The sequence below is a fragment of the Cimex lectularius genome, unplaced genomic scaffold (assembly GCF_000648675.2).
Source record: "Cimex lectularius strain Harlan isolate CLEC.00 unplaced genomic scaffold, Clec_2.1 scaffold60, whole genome shotgun sequence".
Classification (NCBI taxonomy): Eukaryota; Metazoa; Arthropoda; class Insecta; order Hemiptera; family Cimicidae; genus Cimex; species Cimex lectularius.
Window position 1 is genome coordinate 873047 of NW_019392643.1, and position 19903 is coordinate 892949.

The window sequence follows — 19903 nt, forward strand, 5'->3', positions numbered from 1 at the left end:
TACATGACATACAAATTATATTTAGTACAAGCTCTCTAAAAAAACTAAAAACAAGAAAAATAAAAATAACACACAACAATAGACTGAAGTCAATTAGCAAACGACTTAACAAACACAAAACAAAAAACACCAGAGAGAAAAGCCTAATAACCATTAGTAAAAGAATTACAAGTGATCAGTATAATTAATAAATTACATGTAAGAACATCGTTAACAACTTCAAAAAACTGTAACAGTTTGTATTAATTTATATTTACGCATTATCTAGTCCTGCATACTTCAATCATTCACTTAACCTCACATCCTCGGAAGAAAAGATTTGAGACAAATGAATACTTTTGTAATATCACATAATGTTTTGTCCCATTGTATTTTATTCTCTTGTGAGAAAATTTATTACAAAATTACCCTTCATTATATTTGATGGATTGAAAATATTATTTATTTATTTTTATATATACAAATATTTGCCTTTCCCCCCCTTGAGTTTGTTTACAATGTTCTTCAATTTCTTAAAACACTCCAGACTAGAAATAGAAATGTTACCGATTGTTAAATAATAAAAGTGAATTTGAAACGAATTAAACCCAACATCCTAAAATGGAAATTGTGAAACGTAAATCTCAACTATAGAAACAGTGGTCCCGCCGTAAATTCTGTTGGTAAAGAAATTCATGTACAATCTTATTTCTATGTCTTGAGGCCCTTCAATTGATTTTATTATTGTAAGTGTGGCTTTGTTGTGTCCGCTCATTCTTAAGGCGAAATTTTCCATTGTTGCTTTTCTGATCTGAGGCGAAGCAATAACCTAAAACATACATTATTCGTAAATTTTGTTTCATGGAGATTTCTCCCCCTACCTGTGAGAGTTCCAGTTTAAAATCAATCGTTGTCAATGAGTAACTGGGTGCTTTTACGTTAAATATATCCAGCCCTGAAGGTTCAACTGTAATGTTTGATGTGATTGTAATATAATGAGATGTGTACGATAATGGCTGTTCTGTGCAAGCTAAATCATTGTTATGACACTTGTTGTTTTGTCTTCTGCAGCGGCTAAAAATAGAATTTGTGTTATACATGTATAATAAAAAAATAATTAACAACTTACTTTTCATGGCTCAAATCTTTTTCATATCCCGGAGGACAAGTAACTTGAAAACACCTGTGTCCCCCTCTCATGTTGAGACATGTATCATTGCTGTGCGAACAAGCATCAGGTTCTCTACACTCATCAATGTCTGAAAATAAATATTGAATTCATTGAAGGAAAAGCTTCAATGGCCTAATCATATAAAAAGAATCAATTAAAGCTAAGGGAGGTACTTCAGGCTGACTGTTGATGCCATGTAGAATATAGACTGGGAGAAGGGTATCCCAGTTATTGCTGACTATATTTGGTATACAGTTGGCAATAAGAAGTAAAGTCCGAAGCTTTTTGGGATTGCATCAAGGTCCTGTGAGACATTAACGACGACGACAAAATTACCATATTTTAGGTATCAGGCCATACAAGGCAGAGAGGCAATGCGGAGGCCGAGAAATTGGTCAAGGATAGCTCAGTCAGTCATCTGTCAGTCCTGAACCCTTTGAATTGGCAAAAACGTAGATCTATCAGACAATGTTTTAAGAATAAGTCCTTGGTTCAATGGGATTGTATTCCCAGGTTTGGGAAAAAGTTCAGCAAAGGACCATTGTAGAAGTTAACTGCAGAACTACTAACCCTAGGAAGATCTGAAGTATTTGTGTGTCGCATCTATTGGTATACATTTCAGTTGTTTTCTAAAGTCCAGTACATTAGGCAAAATGAACTAACCCTAGTATGTGTCAGTAGTAGAATGATAGTACAACTGCAGACTCTAGAGGCATATGCAGTGATTCAAATACACAGAAAGAAGCTTGTACAAATATTACCAGGAAGAAAAAATATTGGAATATGACCTTCGTTGATACAAAAGGTGATGCAGGCTAAGATTCCTACTCCTGAGAGAAAACAAAGCTTTGGGATCTGGTCAAAATAGCTGTAGGTAATTATGGAGGTTGTACAGTAGTCCAATAATGGTCATGGTGTGCAAGGTAAGTAAAGAGGCCGACTCCTTTTTACCTTAACCACAGGAAGTGTGCATAGGTTGGGTTAGATTAGGAATGGTTAGGTAAGATTAGGGTTAGAGGTAGGTTAAAAATTTCTTTCTGCTTTTTAAACTGTCTACTTGGCTTTATTTATAAAAGCATTTGATAAATTTATAAAGTATTAGATTAGAGGAATGAAGAGAAGAGTGAAACCGTTTTTTGTTTTTTCATAATAACAATAAAACTCAAGAGCCCTCAACAAAGCTTTTGAATCAGATAAAAAGCCTTATTTTAATGAGAATGAAGATTGTGCAATATTAGTCCTGGTAAGGCCGTAAAAAGACCAAATCCTTTTTACTTAGTGTGCATAGATCGGGTCGGGTTAGTTTAGGTTAAGAATGATTAGGTAGGGTTAGGTTACATATTTCCACAATCCAATGTTTTTCATGAAGTGAAGAAAATATGCAAAAATTTTATAAAGAAATTTTATTTGAGAAATGAAGTGAAGAGTTAAACCTTTTTTTGTTATTTAATAATATAAACAGGATCCCTTAAAAAAAGCTTTGGATCAGATGAAAAAAGAAAACCTTAACGAAGAGCTCCAGATCATATTGGAGATTGCACAATTGACCAATATTGGCCATGATCAATTCGTAAATAGGACTGGTTCGTTTTTACCTTAACCAGGGAGTGTGCATAGGTTAGATCAGGTTATGAATGGTTACGTAGGGGTAGGGTTTGGGTTACTTCTTTTATCCTTAAACCTTTTCTTCATTTGCATACACACAGAAATTTGGTTTATGCACTTTAAGTACTTTTAAATATCTACCTTCACATGAATGTTTATTATAAGAAAGTCTGTAACCGCGAGGGCATTGGCAGGAATAACTGCCAGGTTCGTTGACACATAATCCGTTGCATACTTGGAAGGAATTCTCACACTCGTCTATATCAATACAGGATCTGAAATATATAGATATATATACAAATATAGTTCTAGATTTATTTATATTATCAATTATATAATATAGGTACCTGTTGTCCACATCTAATTTGTAGCCTGGGTTACAACCACATGTGAAATTTCCATATAGATTTATACACGAATGACTACAAAGACCAGCATGCTCAACACATTCATTAATGTCTATTTAAAGAAATATAATTAATTAATAATGTAAATACAATGTTTCTAATTTGTCAATATACCAATGCAGTTTCTTCGATCTGGTGCTAGTTTAAACCCTGGTTCACAATTGACTACTTTATTACACCTATAACTCCCCTGTACATTAACGCATATTTCATTGCGAGGACACAAGTGAACTCGTTCCGCACATTCATTGATGTCTGATAAGGATGTAAACAAAAAATATAAATAAAAACATATTTAAATAGACAATCCATTATGCTAAAATCATAACCTTTATAAGAATAATTTGAATAAAAATACCATGTTGGGTCAAAAGAGAAGATATCAATTCATCTTCTAATATCACAGACAATGGTAAATGATAAATTGTAACACTATTCACAACAGTTCAACAGCAACAAATTTTTACTAATTTCATATCAAGTAATTCAAATTAAAACATAATTAAATAAAATTCGTTGACATACCTACACACTGACGATTGACTAATTTATATCCCTGAGGACATGGTCTAGGATTACAGTTGTTGTTGGGACAATAGCCATTACCTTGCACTGCTCTCCGAACACACCGAAATGATCCTTGAGTATTCAAGCACACCCTATCCGGACCAGCGAGATCACAGTCGTGAGTGTTTGATGCACATTCATCATTATCTGACAAAAAATTGTTTTACTTATTTATCCGGTAATCTTAAAACTGGCCATTAATAAGCTCCAGAAAAGTAGTAAAAGATCTTTTTTATTACTTGATACATTGTAATAGACCTACCTTCACATTTACCAGTGACCGCATTCAATGTATAACCAGTCCCACAATTTGCATTTCTGACACAAATATATGACCCTAGAGTGTTGTCACACCTTTCGCCTATTCTACAGTTAGCTGCATTTGTTTGGCATTCATTAATGTCTGCAATAATTTGTATAGATTAAAATTTGAAAAGGCAATGAAAGCCTAGTCAAAAAAATCAAATAAACAATATTTTTTTACCAATACACCCAAGAGTTAAATGGTCTCTTGAGTAGCCTGGGAGACAAGAACACTCATAGCTTCCTTCTGTGTTATGACAAATCTGCGTGCTGTCACATGGCTTTTGTTCTGTGCATTCATCAATATCTGTTGAAAGTTCATTACATAATATTAAATATACATTTAATTATATATGCTTATAAAATATTGTACCTATGCAAGCATTCCTTTGTTTATTGAAGCGAAATCCAACTCTGCAATTACGTTTTGGAATGCATCTATAATTCCCTTCAGTATTGACACAATCTTGTGTGAAAATGTTACAAAAGTGTTGTTCTTCACATTCGTCTATATCTAAAAGGTTTTTGTATATTTATTATAATGTTACAATTGCACTAGAGTGCTAGAAGCAACTTTTTCTCTTTATAAATTTGATATTAAAATTTTATCACAGCACTATTTTTGCAGCATTCACTATGGAGGAAACTGCGAGGCCATTGGCACTTTAGGCATCTTAAGAGGATTGGAGAAGGGTTGGGGATGAAAGGTGTAGGGCTGGAGAGGTTGGGAAGAGGGTCTAGGATTTTATAGAGACGTCTATCGATTTCTTGCAATTTTGGAGGTCTGTGTAAATAAGGTTGGATAGGAAGTGTGAATTGGGGAAATTGCTGGAAGGATGTTTGTGGCTGGATGCACAATTTTTTTAGACAAGTGCACATGGGTTTTCATTTGGTTTGTTGGATGGAGGGTTAGGTTCAGTAGGGTAGGTTAGGTCAGAGTTAGGGTTAGTGACAGGTTAGGTCATATATCCATGATTCATTATTTTACATTAAATTGAATAACAGTGATTGATCAACTATTAAAATTTAATTTTTAATAACAGATGTAATGACATCATGGGTTTTGATTAGGTTAAGTTCAGTAGGGTTAGGTTAGGTCAGTGTTGGGGTTAAGTTATATATCCATGATTCAATGTTTTACATTCAGTTGAATTATGATGATTTTATTTACTATTAGAATTTAATTTTTTTTAAATACAGATGTAATAACAAAGGCTAAGAAATACAAATGTAATAAAGTAGTTTAAAATAATATGATACTTGTTTAACTGATCACTTTACTTGGTCTGTCATCTACCTTATAAAATTAATGAGATAAATATATACAGAATCCATGGAAATACAAGAAAAATTTATGGTTTAAAAAGATTGAACAACTCATTTACTCCACCATTCATCATTTCTATAAATTTATGGTCTGTCCAGGAGGCATTTAAATGTGGGGTTCCAAGTCTTTTGTTGATATAAAGTCTCAAATAATGGACGACATTGGTTACTGGGAGAGGAACAGAGTTGTAAATTAAAAGAGTGGTGATTCAGCGAAAGGTGAAAAGTTATTTGCCGGGATTTGGTTTCATTGAGTCCTATTCTCCATTTCTTGAACCATTCTTCCAAACAGGAGAGATTGTTCTGGGTTTGTTGAAAGGACATGAGGAGTACAGTACCAATTGCATTGTATACTGAATAGAGAATAGTACCAAGGATGCTGCCTTGTGGAACACATGCTTCAGCATAGTGGATGGAGTTCTAAATGTATATTATAATTGTATTTAATACAAGTTCTATAGGAGGGTGACAAAAATAATTTACAGTTTTTTTTTTTTTTTAATTACCAGAGCAAATTCTTGTTGTAAAATTATAAGCAAAGCCTGTTTTACAGCGTTGACTGGAGTCTGGCATGCCTGAAATAAAAAGTTTGATTAAATCATGTCATTTATTACTTTATACAGACATACGTTTGCATGTGACTTTATCTTGTGACAAATAATAGCCAGGGTAGCATGAACATACAATGTTACTTCCTGACGAAGAGCACCTCTGAGAGCAGCGATTAGCACTCGACTGGCACCTGAATCAAAGAAAATACTTTGCTTTCAGTCCAATATAAAATAAAATAAAAATTAAATAAACAAAACATACTTATCAGCAATATTTTCTTCGCAAGACTTCCCATCTGGCAGAAGTACATACCCTGGTCTGCAGGAACATTTATAAGAACCGGGAATAGAATGACAGTTATGTGCGCAAAGTTCACCAGGAAGTACTTCACACATATTATCTGGATCTACATGAGTTTAGTTGATTAACATAAAATCATATATATAGTTAAAAACAAGTCAATCTATCTATCCAAGTGCTCATTCAGCCCTGTAAGCTTAATTCAACATTGTATATGCATCATGAAATGCATCAAATCAACGAGCTTCTTATTAAAAATTTGTACGTTTACATAACAAATTATTCAGATTGGTTGTTATATAGACATTAAATCAAGATACTTTACTACTCTGATATTGTTGCTGGGTGCTGGCATTTCTGCAGCAAGACAGGTAAGTTGTTCCTAGAAGTGTGCCAAAGTCGATTCTTCCCAAATTACAGTTATTGCCAGTAGCTCCTATAAGAGAACCTAACGTGCATGCTTCACAACAGAACTAATTTTCAACAGATAATGTAAGTATTTAAATTGTTTGAAATAGTTAAAGAGCAATGATACTAACTTGCTTGTCATTATTATCTAAGTATGAACAATGTTCACCATTTTGCGCTGCTGTTTTGCCATCTTCGCAATTTTTTTCTCTGGAAAAGTGAAGCAAAAAGTGATTACATTTAATGATGATATAAATATGAAGCTTGTTTATGTTTTATTAGAACCTTTTTTCTCTGGCGCAACATAACTCTAAAGTTGAAGCGCAGATTTTTTGATTTTGCAGTGATATGTGCTGGATAGGCTTTGTGTAACTACAATTCTTGTTGACTGCACCCAATCCAAAGTTGCAGCATCTGAACAATGTCGTTTCTAATTCCCCACCTGAAAAATAAATACAATTTTTAAATAATAATTTGAATAAATTTATTGTCTTGTAGTGCTTGTAGTTTTTTTATAAATTTTTTATTTATTTATTTATTTTTTTGTGACCAGGAACATAATTTTGAACCCTTTGAATTCCAGAAAGGTAGATCCTCAGTTACATGGGATTGTATCAGGATAAAGGCATGCAAAAAAGTTCATGAAAAGGCCATCACAGAAACTACTATCCACATAACTACTAAACCTAGAAAGTATCAGGTCTAGAATAATAGTAGGACTGCAGACCATTAATTTATTATTATTAATAATTACTACCAGGAAGAAAAAATAACGGAACTTTCCATCATTGGTACAAAAGGCGATGCAGGTTTATATTCCTACTTCGGGGAGAAAACAAAGCTTTAGGATCCTGGTCAAAAGCATTAAGCTTAATGACGAGCTCTAGGCAATGAAGGAGATTGTGCAATAGTCCAATAATGGTCATGGTGTGCAAGGTAAGTAAAGAGGCTGACTCCTTTTTACCTTAACCACAGGGAGTGTGCATAGGTTGTGTTAGGTTAGTAATGGTTAGGTAATATTAGCGTTAGAGTGAGGTTAAATTTTTTTCTGCTTTCTCTCTTCTTTCACTGTTTATCTATTTTTATTTTTAAACTTTTTACTTAGCTTTTTTTATAAAAGCAGTTGATAAATTTATAAAGAATTAAATTAGAGAAGAGAAGAGTGAAACCTTTTTTTTGTTATTTAATAATAAAACACTAAAACACAAGAACCTTTAACCTAGCATTTGAATCAGATGGAAAACCTTAATTAATGAAGAGCTCTATATTAAAAATGCAGATAGCATAATAGTCCAATATTAATCACAGTAAGGTCACAAAAATCTTTTTTAGCTTAACTAGGGAGTGAGCAAAGGTTGGGTTTGGTTAGGTTAAGTTACATATCTGCATGATCCAATGTTTTTCATGAGGTGGAGAAAATATGCAAAAAATGTATAAAGAAATAAAAATGAGATAAATGAAGAGAATGTAATGAAAATGAAGATTGCACAATAGTCCATAATAATACTGGTAAGGCCATAAAAAGGCCAAATCCTTTTTACTTTGTGTGCATAGGTTGGGTCGGGTTAGCTTAGGTTAAGAATGATTAGGTAGGGTTAGGTTACATATTTCCATTTTCCACATTCCAATGCTTTTCATGAGGTAGAGAAAATATGCAAAAAATGTATAAAGAAACAAAAATGAGATAAATGAAGAGAAGAGTGAAATTGTTTTTTGTTATTTAATAATATAAACAGGATCCTTTAACAAAGCTTTTGATCGGATAAAAAGCCTTAAGTATAATTAAGAACTCTAAAACATTGGAGATTACATAATGGACCAATATTGGCTGTTGTAACTTCGTAAATAGGACTGGCTTGTTTTTACCTTAACTAAAGAATGTGCAGGTTAGGTCAGGTTAGATTAGGTTAGGAAGGGGTAGTGTTAGGGTTACTTCTTTTATCCTTAAACTTTTTCTTCATTGGCATGTACATAGAAATTTTGTTTATTTACTCGAAGAATTGGTAAACATCTACCTTCATACAAATGTTTAGCATACAAAAGCCTGTAACCACAAGGGCACTGGGAGGAACAACTAAGGTCATGAATGGTTATGTAGGGTTCAGGTAGGGTTAGGAGAAAATATGCGAGTCCGAAGCGCGAGTTTAACACACTGGTATGCTCAGTTAGAACATGGCTATTCCCAAATGAAAACATCGTGTTATTGGTATTTTGGATATAATTAATATTAATGGATGAGATATTAAATAGTGAATGCCACACCTATCTTGGTCTTAAGTTAAATAATCGACTCACATTGGTCGATCTCCTGATGAAATTATTTAAATATATACTATTTAACTATTCAAATTTGAACCCAATCGAATGGATTTTATTTATTTCTTAAGCGACGAGTACGATGGCGAAACCCAGTTCCTAACACCCTAGAAGAGTTGGAGCTGTTCCTGATGAATGGGAAAGAATTCCTCAAGATTTTATCAGAATTATTTTCCAAGAAATGCAAAGCCTTTTATTAGAGGTGATTCGTGTCATAGCCCATAGGTTGTAAATACTTTTTTTAATACTTGGTATTAAAGGGGACAAATTTGTTGTGTGTTTTTGTTCTTTACTCAATAGTTGTTTTGCTATTTTAGAATTAAACAATAAAAAATTTCTTTTTAAATGTCTTATTTTTACAACCAAACCTATTTTGTATGCAATGAATAGACCTAAATTCACTAATATTTAAGGGCGGTGTGTATATTTTTCCATAAGTGTATTAAGTCAATTTTGGCGTGGTCTGAGATTAGGCGAACCCATGCTGAACTGGCTAGTTTTAAGCCCTACTCGGACAAAGTGACAGACAATTCCTCACTGATGATGGCCCAATGCCGAAACGTGTCTGAGTAGTGTGACAAACCCCCGAGTCAAGACGGACCCAATAAGTTGACCCAATGCCGGTTCAGCATGAGTTTTATATATAACTAAAATTTTACTAGTGTGAAATTGTTGAATATCATTTATTTAAACTTATAATTATGGCCCTTGAGTCGTAAAATTTATTTAAATTGACCTGCTGAATAGATTTTGATTTTGAACATAGGCGATGTTCCTGATCATATTTTGTACTGCTTTTACCAGAATTAAGATTTATTATTATTATTGTAATTGTCTTTGTAATATATTTAATAAGAAGAATGTTTTTTTTTTTTTTTTTTTTGGGGGGGGGGGTCATTTTCCGCCTTAAAAACTTTCAAGCTGGGTGGTGAGTGGGCCACAGCTCAGGAACCCCCCGATAGCAGAAACCAGGGCCCCGGCAGTATCATGCGTCCCGAATACCCTTCACAACCACCACCCGACGGGCACCCAAACCGCACTCCAAGACACCTCCCAACATTGAGTGAAATACAGATTATTGCATAAAATGAATGTTCTTTTGTATTAAATTATTATATCATTTTATCGTCATATTTCCAAAATTAGTTACTAGGAAAGTTACTAGTTACTAGTTTGTCTATTTGGTCGGAGTCATCACCAAGCAAGTCTTTGTTGTTCGTTGGAATTTCCAGCCGATGTCTTTCTCCTTCATATTTTTTGCAGTTTGATAAAATGTGTTTAACTGTTATTCTATCTGTGCAAACATCACAAAGTGGAGTATCTTTTTTTGCCATGAGATAAGAATGAGTAAGCCTACAATGACCAATTCTGAGCCTAGCAAAGACAACTTCGTGCCTGGAACCTCTATGAGATGAGGTCCAAGGTTTTACACAGTTTTTTATCTCCGTTTTTAAGTTTGACATTAGAAGTCGTTTCCCATTCTGTTTGCCATAACTGCCAAGACTTTCTTTTATGCCAAGCTGTCACATTGGAATTTGGTGTTGTAATTTTAACTCCATTAAGGACAGCCTACTTTGCCAAATGGTCCACCTTCTCATTGCCAGATATTCCACAGTGTCCAGGAATCCATATGAATACTACTCTATTTCCCTGATTTTGCAGAGATTCAATGGTAAATAGGATGTCTTGTATCAATGGATGTACAGAAAAGTTGTTTTTAAGTGCCAATAGCGCCGACAAAGAGTCAGTACAGATGACAATCGTTTCCCTGGATGGGGCTAAGCGCTTTGCTATAGCTATAATCTCAGCAGTGTAGTTGCTACATATAGGTAGGGTAAACATATATTGTGCATTATTATTATTATAAGTGAAAAAGGCAGCACCTATCCCTACATCATTTTTTGAGCCATCTGTAAAACATAGTACGGGATTCGAAAAGATTTTTTTGTAAAATTCTTGATTGTACATGTAGAGGGGAGTACTCTGCTTAGAAAATTTAATAAGGTCTAAGCATAGATTAGGCTTTGGAAGCAGCCAGGGTGGTTTAGGTGAAATTCCAATTTTATAGAGAGGGGGGATCGCAGCATTTATTAATTGTAAATGAGCAGCCACTCTAGTTGAAAAATGCTTTCTTTGACAACGTAGGGTATTTTCAAACGGAATAGAGTTTCCACTTGGAAAAAGGGACAAGAAGAATGTTTAAAATTGGTTCTTGTTCCCGTGCAAAACATCGATTCGGAAGGACGAGTCGACCAGATCGATGGTCGCCGCTCGTCGCAGTAGTACACCAGCGGACTGTTGACGACTGACAGTTTACACTCATCTGCATCAACCAGCATCATCGTGAAGTGGAATTTCATCCCTGACGGAGCATAACGACCGACTAACGAATCAAGGTAAATGATTATTAAAGTTCCGATAAAATTCGTTTTTTTCCTGTCCAACGCGCAAAACCAGGGGAAAAACGATTGCATCTTGTTTTGATCGTTAAATTGAATTGCAACGAATTTTGTTTGTGAGATTTCTGCTGTCTGCTGGGTGATAAACATGATGATAGCATAAATATGGTTGATAGTTTGACAGTTAACATCTTGTTATATCTATTCTCGCTGATTTCGAGCGAGATCGTTTTTGAATCAGCGATGATAGACCGAGATGTAACTGTCAAACGATAGAATTTTATTTATTTGTCTTTTCTGAGTAACTCGCCGAGAAATCAACTCTGCGGCTGATTTCATTTTCGTTGAATAATTCAAGAAAATGCTGTTTTGGCTAGTTATTGATCTTATACAATCACAACGCTTTGAAATCATTGGTTGATTATTTAAAAAGAAAAATCATTTTTTTTAAACGGCGATAAATTTTTAACAAAACCTGGCATTTTTTTCTTTCATTTTAGCAGATAACGCAGATACAGAAATCAGATCTGAAAATATTGCACGTTAAATGCGCAACTCTTACATCAAAACATGCAAGAATGTCAAAAAAAATGTTTTTAATTTATAAGCTAATGTAAATACATACAGCCAATGACAGTTTTCATATTTCAACCTTTGTGCAATATAGCGATACTGAGCGGAGCCATGATAGTGATTCGATGTACACTGATAGACAAAATTAACGCGCGTATTTAGGTTTATTCATATTTTGCATACCAAAAATGGGTTTTGTTGCAAAAATAGGACACTTGTAAAGAAAACTGTTTATTACCTAATAAAAAAAAAAAAAAAAAATTGAGTAAAGAAAAAAAATTAAAAAAAAAAATCTAAAAAACTTTGTTCTCTTTAATACTGAATATTTCTACCGCTGGGACGAATCACGTCCGTTAAACGCCTTTGCATTCCTTGAAAAATATGTCTGATAAAATCCTGAGGAATTCTTTCCCATCCATCAAGAATAGACGTTTCCAACTCTTCTAGGGTGTTAGGTCCTGGGTTTCCTTAAGTTGGTTCTAAATGTGTTCGATTGGGTTCAAATCTGGACTTGGAGCTGGCCACACCAAGCTCAATTCCAACCTCATTCAGGTAGTCATACACAATACGTACTCTGGGGCCTGGCATTAGCAGCAAGAATCTCATACCGATGTGGAGGGCAAATGGCACTACATGTTTATAGATTATGCCTTGTAAGTGCCTCTGTGAAGTCGGAGATCTTGCTCGCCCATCAACCGATTCGGTGCGGGCGGCCAAAGATATGCCCCACCAACGACAATGACCCACCATGGAATGCCAGCTGAGGAACCATACTGCATGGGACCTTTTTCCTGAGTGTCTCCGTATGAAATTACGCCCATCTGAAGATTTGAGGCCAACTTTCATCTCATCTGTAAAGAGAACTGGCCCCTAATGTCCAATTCATGTGTTCCCCTGTAGATTGAAGCCTGACCATTTTCTGAGCTGTGGTATGAGGTCCACGAGGCCGGTGACAGGCCATGAGTTCATTTTCATTAAGCCTTCTTTTTGCAGTCCTGGAGGAAGTCGAAACATTTCCGACTTGTCTTATCAGATTTCTTATCTCATTCCTCGTAATGCTGCGGTTTCGTAGAGCCTTATGACGGATGACTCAATCGTCTCTCTCTCGTCTGTAGACTAGGCCGACCTTGTCTTGGCCTTCTAGTGGGAAGTCCTGTTTCTCTGAAACGCCGAGGAACCCTTCCTACTGTAGAGTGATTCTTCAGTCTTCTGGCGATTTCGCTTGGCTACCATTCCTCTAATAATGTTATGACCCTGTCATACTCAAATGCCTTACTGGAGCCATTGAAAAAGGTTTAAGAATAAGAATAATATCAAATGTTTTCAATAAAGGGAAAAGATTAACTGGCGTAGCAGAATGGAAAGGCATAATGCTCCATTTTGTGCAAATGGGATTAATCAGTAAATAAACAAACATTATTTACTTTTTATTTTGACTATGATTAGCTCTTAACTACCTGTAACTAATGTAGAAAGATACTGGGTTTATTTTGAACTAAATAAATTGAGTGGTGCATTAAATTTGTCCATCAGTGTATATTTTGTATAACCGACGATTTTTATACTAAGAACTTTCTAGCAAGCTTTTCTTTAAACAATTCACCAGTAATTATCCAATTTAGTTTGTATTGAATAATAGCTATTTAATGGCTGGGGTTTTTGGTGGCCCTGAGAAGGGAGGAGCTGTTGGTTGAAGACCATGGATGTCGATATAGCGAGCCAGTAGTTGCTCCATTTTGCCTGAGTGGCACGTTGCCAGCTATTGGCAAATTACTAACAATACCAGCCAGCACTGGCAACGTCAGGGACGGGCAATAGCTGTTTTACTGCTAGTAACTGGCATGCAATTTGAGGTACACTTTTTGACTAGTGCCAGCTACTGGAAGTTAACGGCTAGTATTCGTTTTCATTGTACAAGTAGTGGTCAAAACAGCCAACACCTGCCCTCTCCTTTTGTCACAAAATGTGTACACATGGACACGTGGCTTATCCACTACCAGCTACAGTATGCCATTACTAAATTTTCTTTTATGTTCAATTTGAAACTTATTGAATATGGTTTGGTCGTGTACAGGGCAGGCTCGTCTATGTACATAATCCTTAGGTAAGAGGGTGAGATGGTTTGGTCATTTATAGAAAACATATCCTTTCCTATTTCTGAAGTGTCTGCTTGCAGGCTGGCTGTTTTTGTTTTATTGATTTTTACATCTGTAAAACAATTTCAACGGTAAAAATGCTGTAGGGACAAAATTGACATGAAAAACATGTGAGGAGATATCACCCAGTGGTGAGCCTCCTTTAGGAGAAATAATGACCATTTTTTAATTTTCTTCGTCACTACATTGGACATCACGTGGCCATCGGCGTCTGAGTCGACGGGGAGGATGATCTGGGATAATAGTGGAACTGAGCTGATGGACCAAGGCATTGGGATGTGTGGAAAGTGACTGACAGAATTTTTTGTAATAGCGTATCGCTACTTCTGGTACAAAGGGAGTATAAAGGTCTTGGTGTAGGGTGAGGTTTAATACATAACAAGGAATGTTAAATATTCTTCTTGGGTCTTTTGATTGGAATCTTTGGATGCGTTGGGAGTCGGAATGCTTGGTATACTCTAGAGTTCGATGCTACAAGTCCACATAGGATTGAGATCCATGGTGTATTAATATTTTGTAATTAAGTTGGAAGTTTGGATCGTCTGTCGAATAGTGGTAATAACAGTTTGTAACGTCTGTTTAGTTCGTTTCGTTTTAGTCTTGTGTTCGGATTCCAGGCAAGTCTCGTCCAAGTGCAGCCTCAAGTTAAAGTACGTGTTTGACAGGGGGTAGTGAAATCCCATTTAAGTAAGTGGATGGTAGTGTAACACGTCTGAGTGAGAAGTTAATGTATTGGCTCTTCGTTGCATTTATTTTAGTGCTCCACTTTTTGGACCAAACGTTGAGGCTCTGCAAATGGTTTTGAAGGCTTTTGTATACGGTGACTAAATCTTTATGCGCGGAAAGGATTGCTGTATCGTCTGCAAAAGTGGATAATTGTTTCTGGAAGGATGGAAGGATAGGAAAGTCAGCAGTATATAACGTGTAAAGGAGAGGTGCGCGAATGCTCCCTTGTGGGACGCCAGCTTGGATAGGTTAGTTAGAGGATATCGCTGTGCCCTGACTCACTCTGAAGTAACGGTCAGACATACACGATTTTAGAATAAGGTAGTAGTTACTGTATAAGATGGCCTTCAGTTTCCATATGAGGCTCGGGTTTCAAACCCTTTTCAATGGAGAATGGAATGACGTCCACAAGGCGAGAACATTGATGGATTGTAGAGTGTAGGGACCTAAATCCAAACAGTTGACTCGGAATAGTTTCTTGGGATTAAATAATAGGGTATAAGCGTTTTAATAGGGGTTTCTCGAGAATTTTATTCATTACAGGAAGGAGACTGATAGGGGGGTAAGATGAAGGAAAATTGACAGGTTTGGTTGCTTTATAGAAAAGAATTATATTGGAAAATTTCCAAATAGTAGGAAGTACTACTATTCCTAAGCTGTAAGCAGGATGGAATTAAAGATGTAAGTAAGGAAACGAGGGCTTTTTACTTGGTAGGTACCGAAGGATTTGACGCGTAATCAAATCAAATCCCGGACTCTTTTTGAGGGGTAGGTGATTGATTATGTGTTTAGTATCGGAAGGTGAAAATGCTTTAGGAGGAAGAGAAAAAGGTAAAGGAGTGCTCAAATCTTGTTCGATTTCACTTGTCTATAGAGGATTATGAATGCCGGGCTGGGCTAAGAAACAGGGTTTTTTTTCTTCTTCGGACTTGGCCCAAGAACCATCATCTCTGCGAAGGGGCTGGGAGGAAGGACTTACATAAAGCCTAGCAAGCTTAAAACAAAAACCGAACGAAGAAAGGTTGTATAGGATGAAATGAAAATTACGACGAAGTGGATAGGATTTCAAACCGTCGACGGTATGAAAGACTAAAAAAATTTCTTTTGGATATACGAATTGACCGTGTTCATACGTGATGACTTGTCAAACCATAAATTCTCGCCCAGTACGCAAAACATTTCATAAAATAGGACTCCACGTTGATACATTTTGCACAAGAAACTATAAGGCCGATAGTCGGTGGACTATTCATGATACCCGGACGTCTCAATGATAGCGAGACGTGTGTATACAAAACGACGTGCTTGCATCATAGTTTATGTATAGTGAATGGATGTCTCTGTTGTACGTTTCTAGTGTATTTAGTCAGGAGTGATACTATTGTGAAAAATCTAAGAATCCTTTATCAGTGTTTAGTGTGCGATCGTCTTGTCGCTTTCAAGATATATCCTTCTTGAAACCGAGTCCGTAAACCATGAAGAACGTTTATCTGTGGGAATAAACTTCCTTTTTTCAATCCGGCCCTCACGGCTTGAGGTATGGTCCTTAAATTCCGACAGAGACATCACAACCAAAAGGAGAACTGAGGAAACGTTGAATCTTCTCAGGAAACGAGATACCGTACTTCCTCAAACAAGATTGGCTCCCAACTAGGGAAATAGTTTTCTTTTTTCCTTTTTTTTTTCTTGTAGTTTTTTAGTCCGTGGTTATTTCGTTAAGAAAACAGTCGATGAAATGATTAATTGAATCTAGACCACTAAAAATAAAACGAGGGAAATTGACCAGTTCCTCCTTTTGTGCTTAGTCGTGGGCATTTCATTTAGCTTTGCTTAAAGCCTGGAGTGGCTTAATTTGCTTGCTGACAACTTTACTCGTTTATGTTCGCAGCTTTGTGTATTTAACCCCAACGTGCTACAATGGTTAGGGAATCTAGAGTCGCTTTCTTTGCCTATTCGCAGATTCCAGGACATCCAGGATTAAAACGTCAAAAAGATCGTTGAAGTTCATTTATTACAGTCTGTTGACGGGTTTCATCCAAGGAAATTTAAAAACAAAACAAACAACAATGTGAACTTCAAAAATTAAGTTTTGCTATTTTTAACCGAGGTTGAATTAAATAAAAAATATTATAAAACGTTTTATTGCTTTACGTGTTGAGTGCAATTGAATGAAAAATGAGATTTCAGGTTTTTTTGTTTGTTGAACTGTATCTTTTTGAAATGTTATGGATGATTTTACAAGCGAAGGGGCGAAATCGTTCTTTTGACGGAGCAAACCAAAAAATAAAAAAAATAAAAGGTTAGAAAAATACCTCACCTAGAATGTTACTAATCACTTAGTCAAACGGATTTGGACGATTTGGAATGAACCTCGTCTTCCACTGGCGGCTGGACGTTTGAAATTCTATCCTGTCATTTTTGAAAAACGGAAAATAATCGATCGTCTAATTTTGTAGCCAATTTCTAATTTGTGTGAAAGTAGAAAAAAACGCTTAGTCCGGCTTCCTAGGATTTTTCCACCTCCCATGGAAAAATAAATAAATTGTGGGAAAGCTTTTTTTAAAATATGATTTCGACCCTCACACCCTCGCTCATGAAAATTCTTAGTCCAACATTCATCTTCGAATGTGTCCATGTTCTTCTTTAGTTCTGCCTTTTGAATTAAAAAGACCACTGAAGAACTTATTCACTTTAACATTTAACATGTAGTGTTCTTATTTTTTTTCCCAGTTTATCTGCCTTTTGGCTTTGATCAAAGAGTAGTTATTTATTTAGCCTTCATTTAACAGGCTTAAACAAACTGCTGACAATATTTTTGTTAAACGGATCGGTCATTTCATTAGTGCTATGAGGTTTTGAACAGAAGGCAAAGAATTTTTCTAAAAAAGATTTACCATGTCCAGCCTTATCAGTCAGTATGTAATACAATCCAATCAGTTCGCTTTCTGTAATAGACAATAAATATCAATTTTTACGACTCCTTTTGGCAATTGATATTTTTCTAGTAACAGAAGAAATACGATTTTTCTCAGTTTACTCTGGTGGAATTTTCTCCGTACGATTTTTTAAAAATAATTTTGAGCTTCCAATCTAATTAATAATTTTTTACGCTGTCATCGCGCAGGTAAATGAATTAAATCCGATCGTCAGTAGGTTGTACGTCGGTATGATTTACCAAATTTGTTTTGTTTTTGTGTGTGTGTATATATTTATATAGATTTTTCAGGACGGTTTCCGACTCGCTGCAGGTGTCTTGACCAACGGGTCAAACCGACAATTTACAATTTAAATTAAAGTCTTACCATCCCAAGGACGAGACCGGGGATCGGACCCAAACTTCGGATAAATTCAGACACCCGGCGTCTCGGGATATAAGATTCATTAAAGGTGTGAAGATTTTCTTCAAAATAAAAAACGAAATAACAGGCAAAATTACACGTATCAATATGCAAATACTGCATATTAAAAAAACAGAACTTCTAGTCAAGTCGCCTAAGAAACGAACGTCTTAAGCCCTCGCTTCCCATCGTGTAGTAAGAAAAACCCGATTACCTGTTACTCCCCCGATGGCTAAACAGAAGAGGATGGCGACCAGGGTCGTCGTCGTATGTGCCGTCATGGCTCTTTGCTGAAACTGGAACGAAGAATATAACGTCGGAGCTTCCGGCAAATAGGACCCTACGACCAACCCCACTACCGCACCCTGTACGCGTTATCTCTCGCCGCCTTTTATGTTAACCCCGTCGGAAAGGACTTCGACTATTTTAGAGATATACGTTGACAAATTCATATTTTAATTATACAGAAAGTATATTTTTAAAGTTCAAAATTGCAGTTCCGATTATTTTTTATAAAAAAGGTCAATTTCTATAAATCACGCTTATTTTTTAATTAATTATTTTTTCAATACGAACGTATTGATTTATTAAATATGCCTTATTGGAAAACAGTCGAATAATCGGCAACCCAGTGTTTCAATTAAGTACAGTACAACAGATCGATCGCAACTCCTTTTTTTCCTTATTTTAGGTTAGAAATTGGACAGAAAATCATATAGACCGGAATTAATTTTTTTCTTATTTAGGTCAGAAATTGTACGGAAAATCAAATAGATCGGAATTAATATTTTTTTCGTATTTTAGTTCCGATCGATATGATTTTTTGTTCAATTTCTGAACTAAAATATGAAAATATATATATTCTAATCTTTATGATTTTCTGTACAATTTCTGACCTAAAATAAGAAAAACATAATTCCGATCTATATGATTTTGTTGTGCAATTTCTGAACTAAAATATGAATAAATATTAATTCTAATCTATATGATTTTCTGTACAATTTCTGACCTAAAATAAGAAAAAATAATAATTCCTGTAAATATGATTTTTTGTGCATTTTGTGAACTAAAATAAGAAAAAAATTAATTCTAATCTATATGATTTTCTGCAATATTTCTGAACTAAATAAGAAAAAATAATAATTCCGATCTATATGATTTTGTTGTGCAATTTCTGAACTAAAATATGAATAAATATTAATTCTAATCTGTATGATTTTCTGTACAATTTTTGAACTAAAATAAGAAAAAATAATAATTCCTGTCTATATGATTTTTTTGTGCATTTTGTGAACTACAATGAGAAAAAAATTAATTCTAATCTATATGATTTTCCGCACTATTTCTGAACTAAAATTTTTTTAAAAAAACATTCCGGACTATATGATTTTCTGTGCAAATTTTGAAAATTAAAATAAAAGTAATAATTCTTATCAATATGAATTTCTGCACAATTTCTGAACTGAAATTTAAAAAAAAAAATTCCTGACTATATCATTTTTTGTGCAATTTGTAAAAACTAAAATAAAAAATAATAATTCTGGTCGATATGATTTTCTGCACAATTTCTGAACTATTGGGTTGTCCGGAAAATAATGCAGGATTTTGGTATTAAACAAAAAAAAGAAACTAGTTACTTTAAAGCAATGTTCTTTAATCAAAATAATTTCCCATACTCTCAATACATTTCTCCCAACGTGTTGGTAACTTATTAATTCCGTCTGAGTAGAATTCAGAATTTTTAGAATTGATAAAGTCAATAAATGCATTTTCCAGT

The 19903-nt window shown here is 35.0% G+C and overlaps 2 protein-coding genes across 2 annotated transcripts in view; one reads left to right on the forward strand and one right to left on the reverse strand.

Annotated features, from left to right (window-relative positions):
- Nucleotides 1–18533, reverse strand: LOC106661068 (fibulin-5). Its single transcript, XM_014384198.2, has 17 exons — nucleotides 18341–18533; nucleotides 6904–7060; nucleotides 6750–6828; nucleotides 6536–6683; nucleotides 6172–6316; nucleotides 5988–6100; nucleotides 5865–5933; nucleotides 4406–4546; nucleotides 4214–4339; nucleotides 3992–4132; nucleotides 3688–3876; nucleotides 3277–3417; nucleotides 3103–3214; nucleotides 2897–3030; nucleotides 1109–1238; nucleotides 861–1053; nucleotides 1–808 (listed from the first exon to the last, which is right to left on the reverse strand). Exons 1-17 carry the CDS (start codon nucleotides 18405–18407, stop codon nucleotides 596–598), a joined length of 2298 nt encoding a protein of 765 aa, XP_014239684.1. The 5' UTR covers nucleotides 18408–18533; the 3' UTR covers nucleotides 1–595.
- Nucleotides 11193–19903, forward strand: part of LOC106673674 (probable phospholipid hydroperoxide glutathione peroxidase) — an 18513-nt gene continuing 9802 nt past the window's right edge. The window contains exon 1 of the mRNA XM_024230103.1: nucleotides 11193–11330. The gene's annotated coding sequence lies outside the window, so the exon portion shown is untranslated. The remainder of the gene's footprint in view (nucleotides 11331–19903) is intronic.

Excerpts from the sequence above, each read along its gene's own strand:
- LOC106661068 (XM_014384198.2), bottom strand. The coding sequence starts at position 18,407 with ATGACGGCACATACGACGACGACCCTGGTCGCCATCCTCTTCTGTTTA. Across the intron at positions 7,061-18,340 it reads AGCCATCGGGGGAGTAACAG|GTGGGGAATTAGAAACGACA; the intron begins GTAATCGGGTTT and ends TTTATTTTTCAG. Across the intron at positions 3,418-3,687 it reads AGTCAATCGTCAGTGTGTAG|ACATCAATGAATGTGCGGAA; the intron begins GTATGTCAACGA and ends CATCCTTATCAG.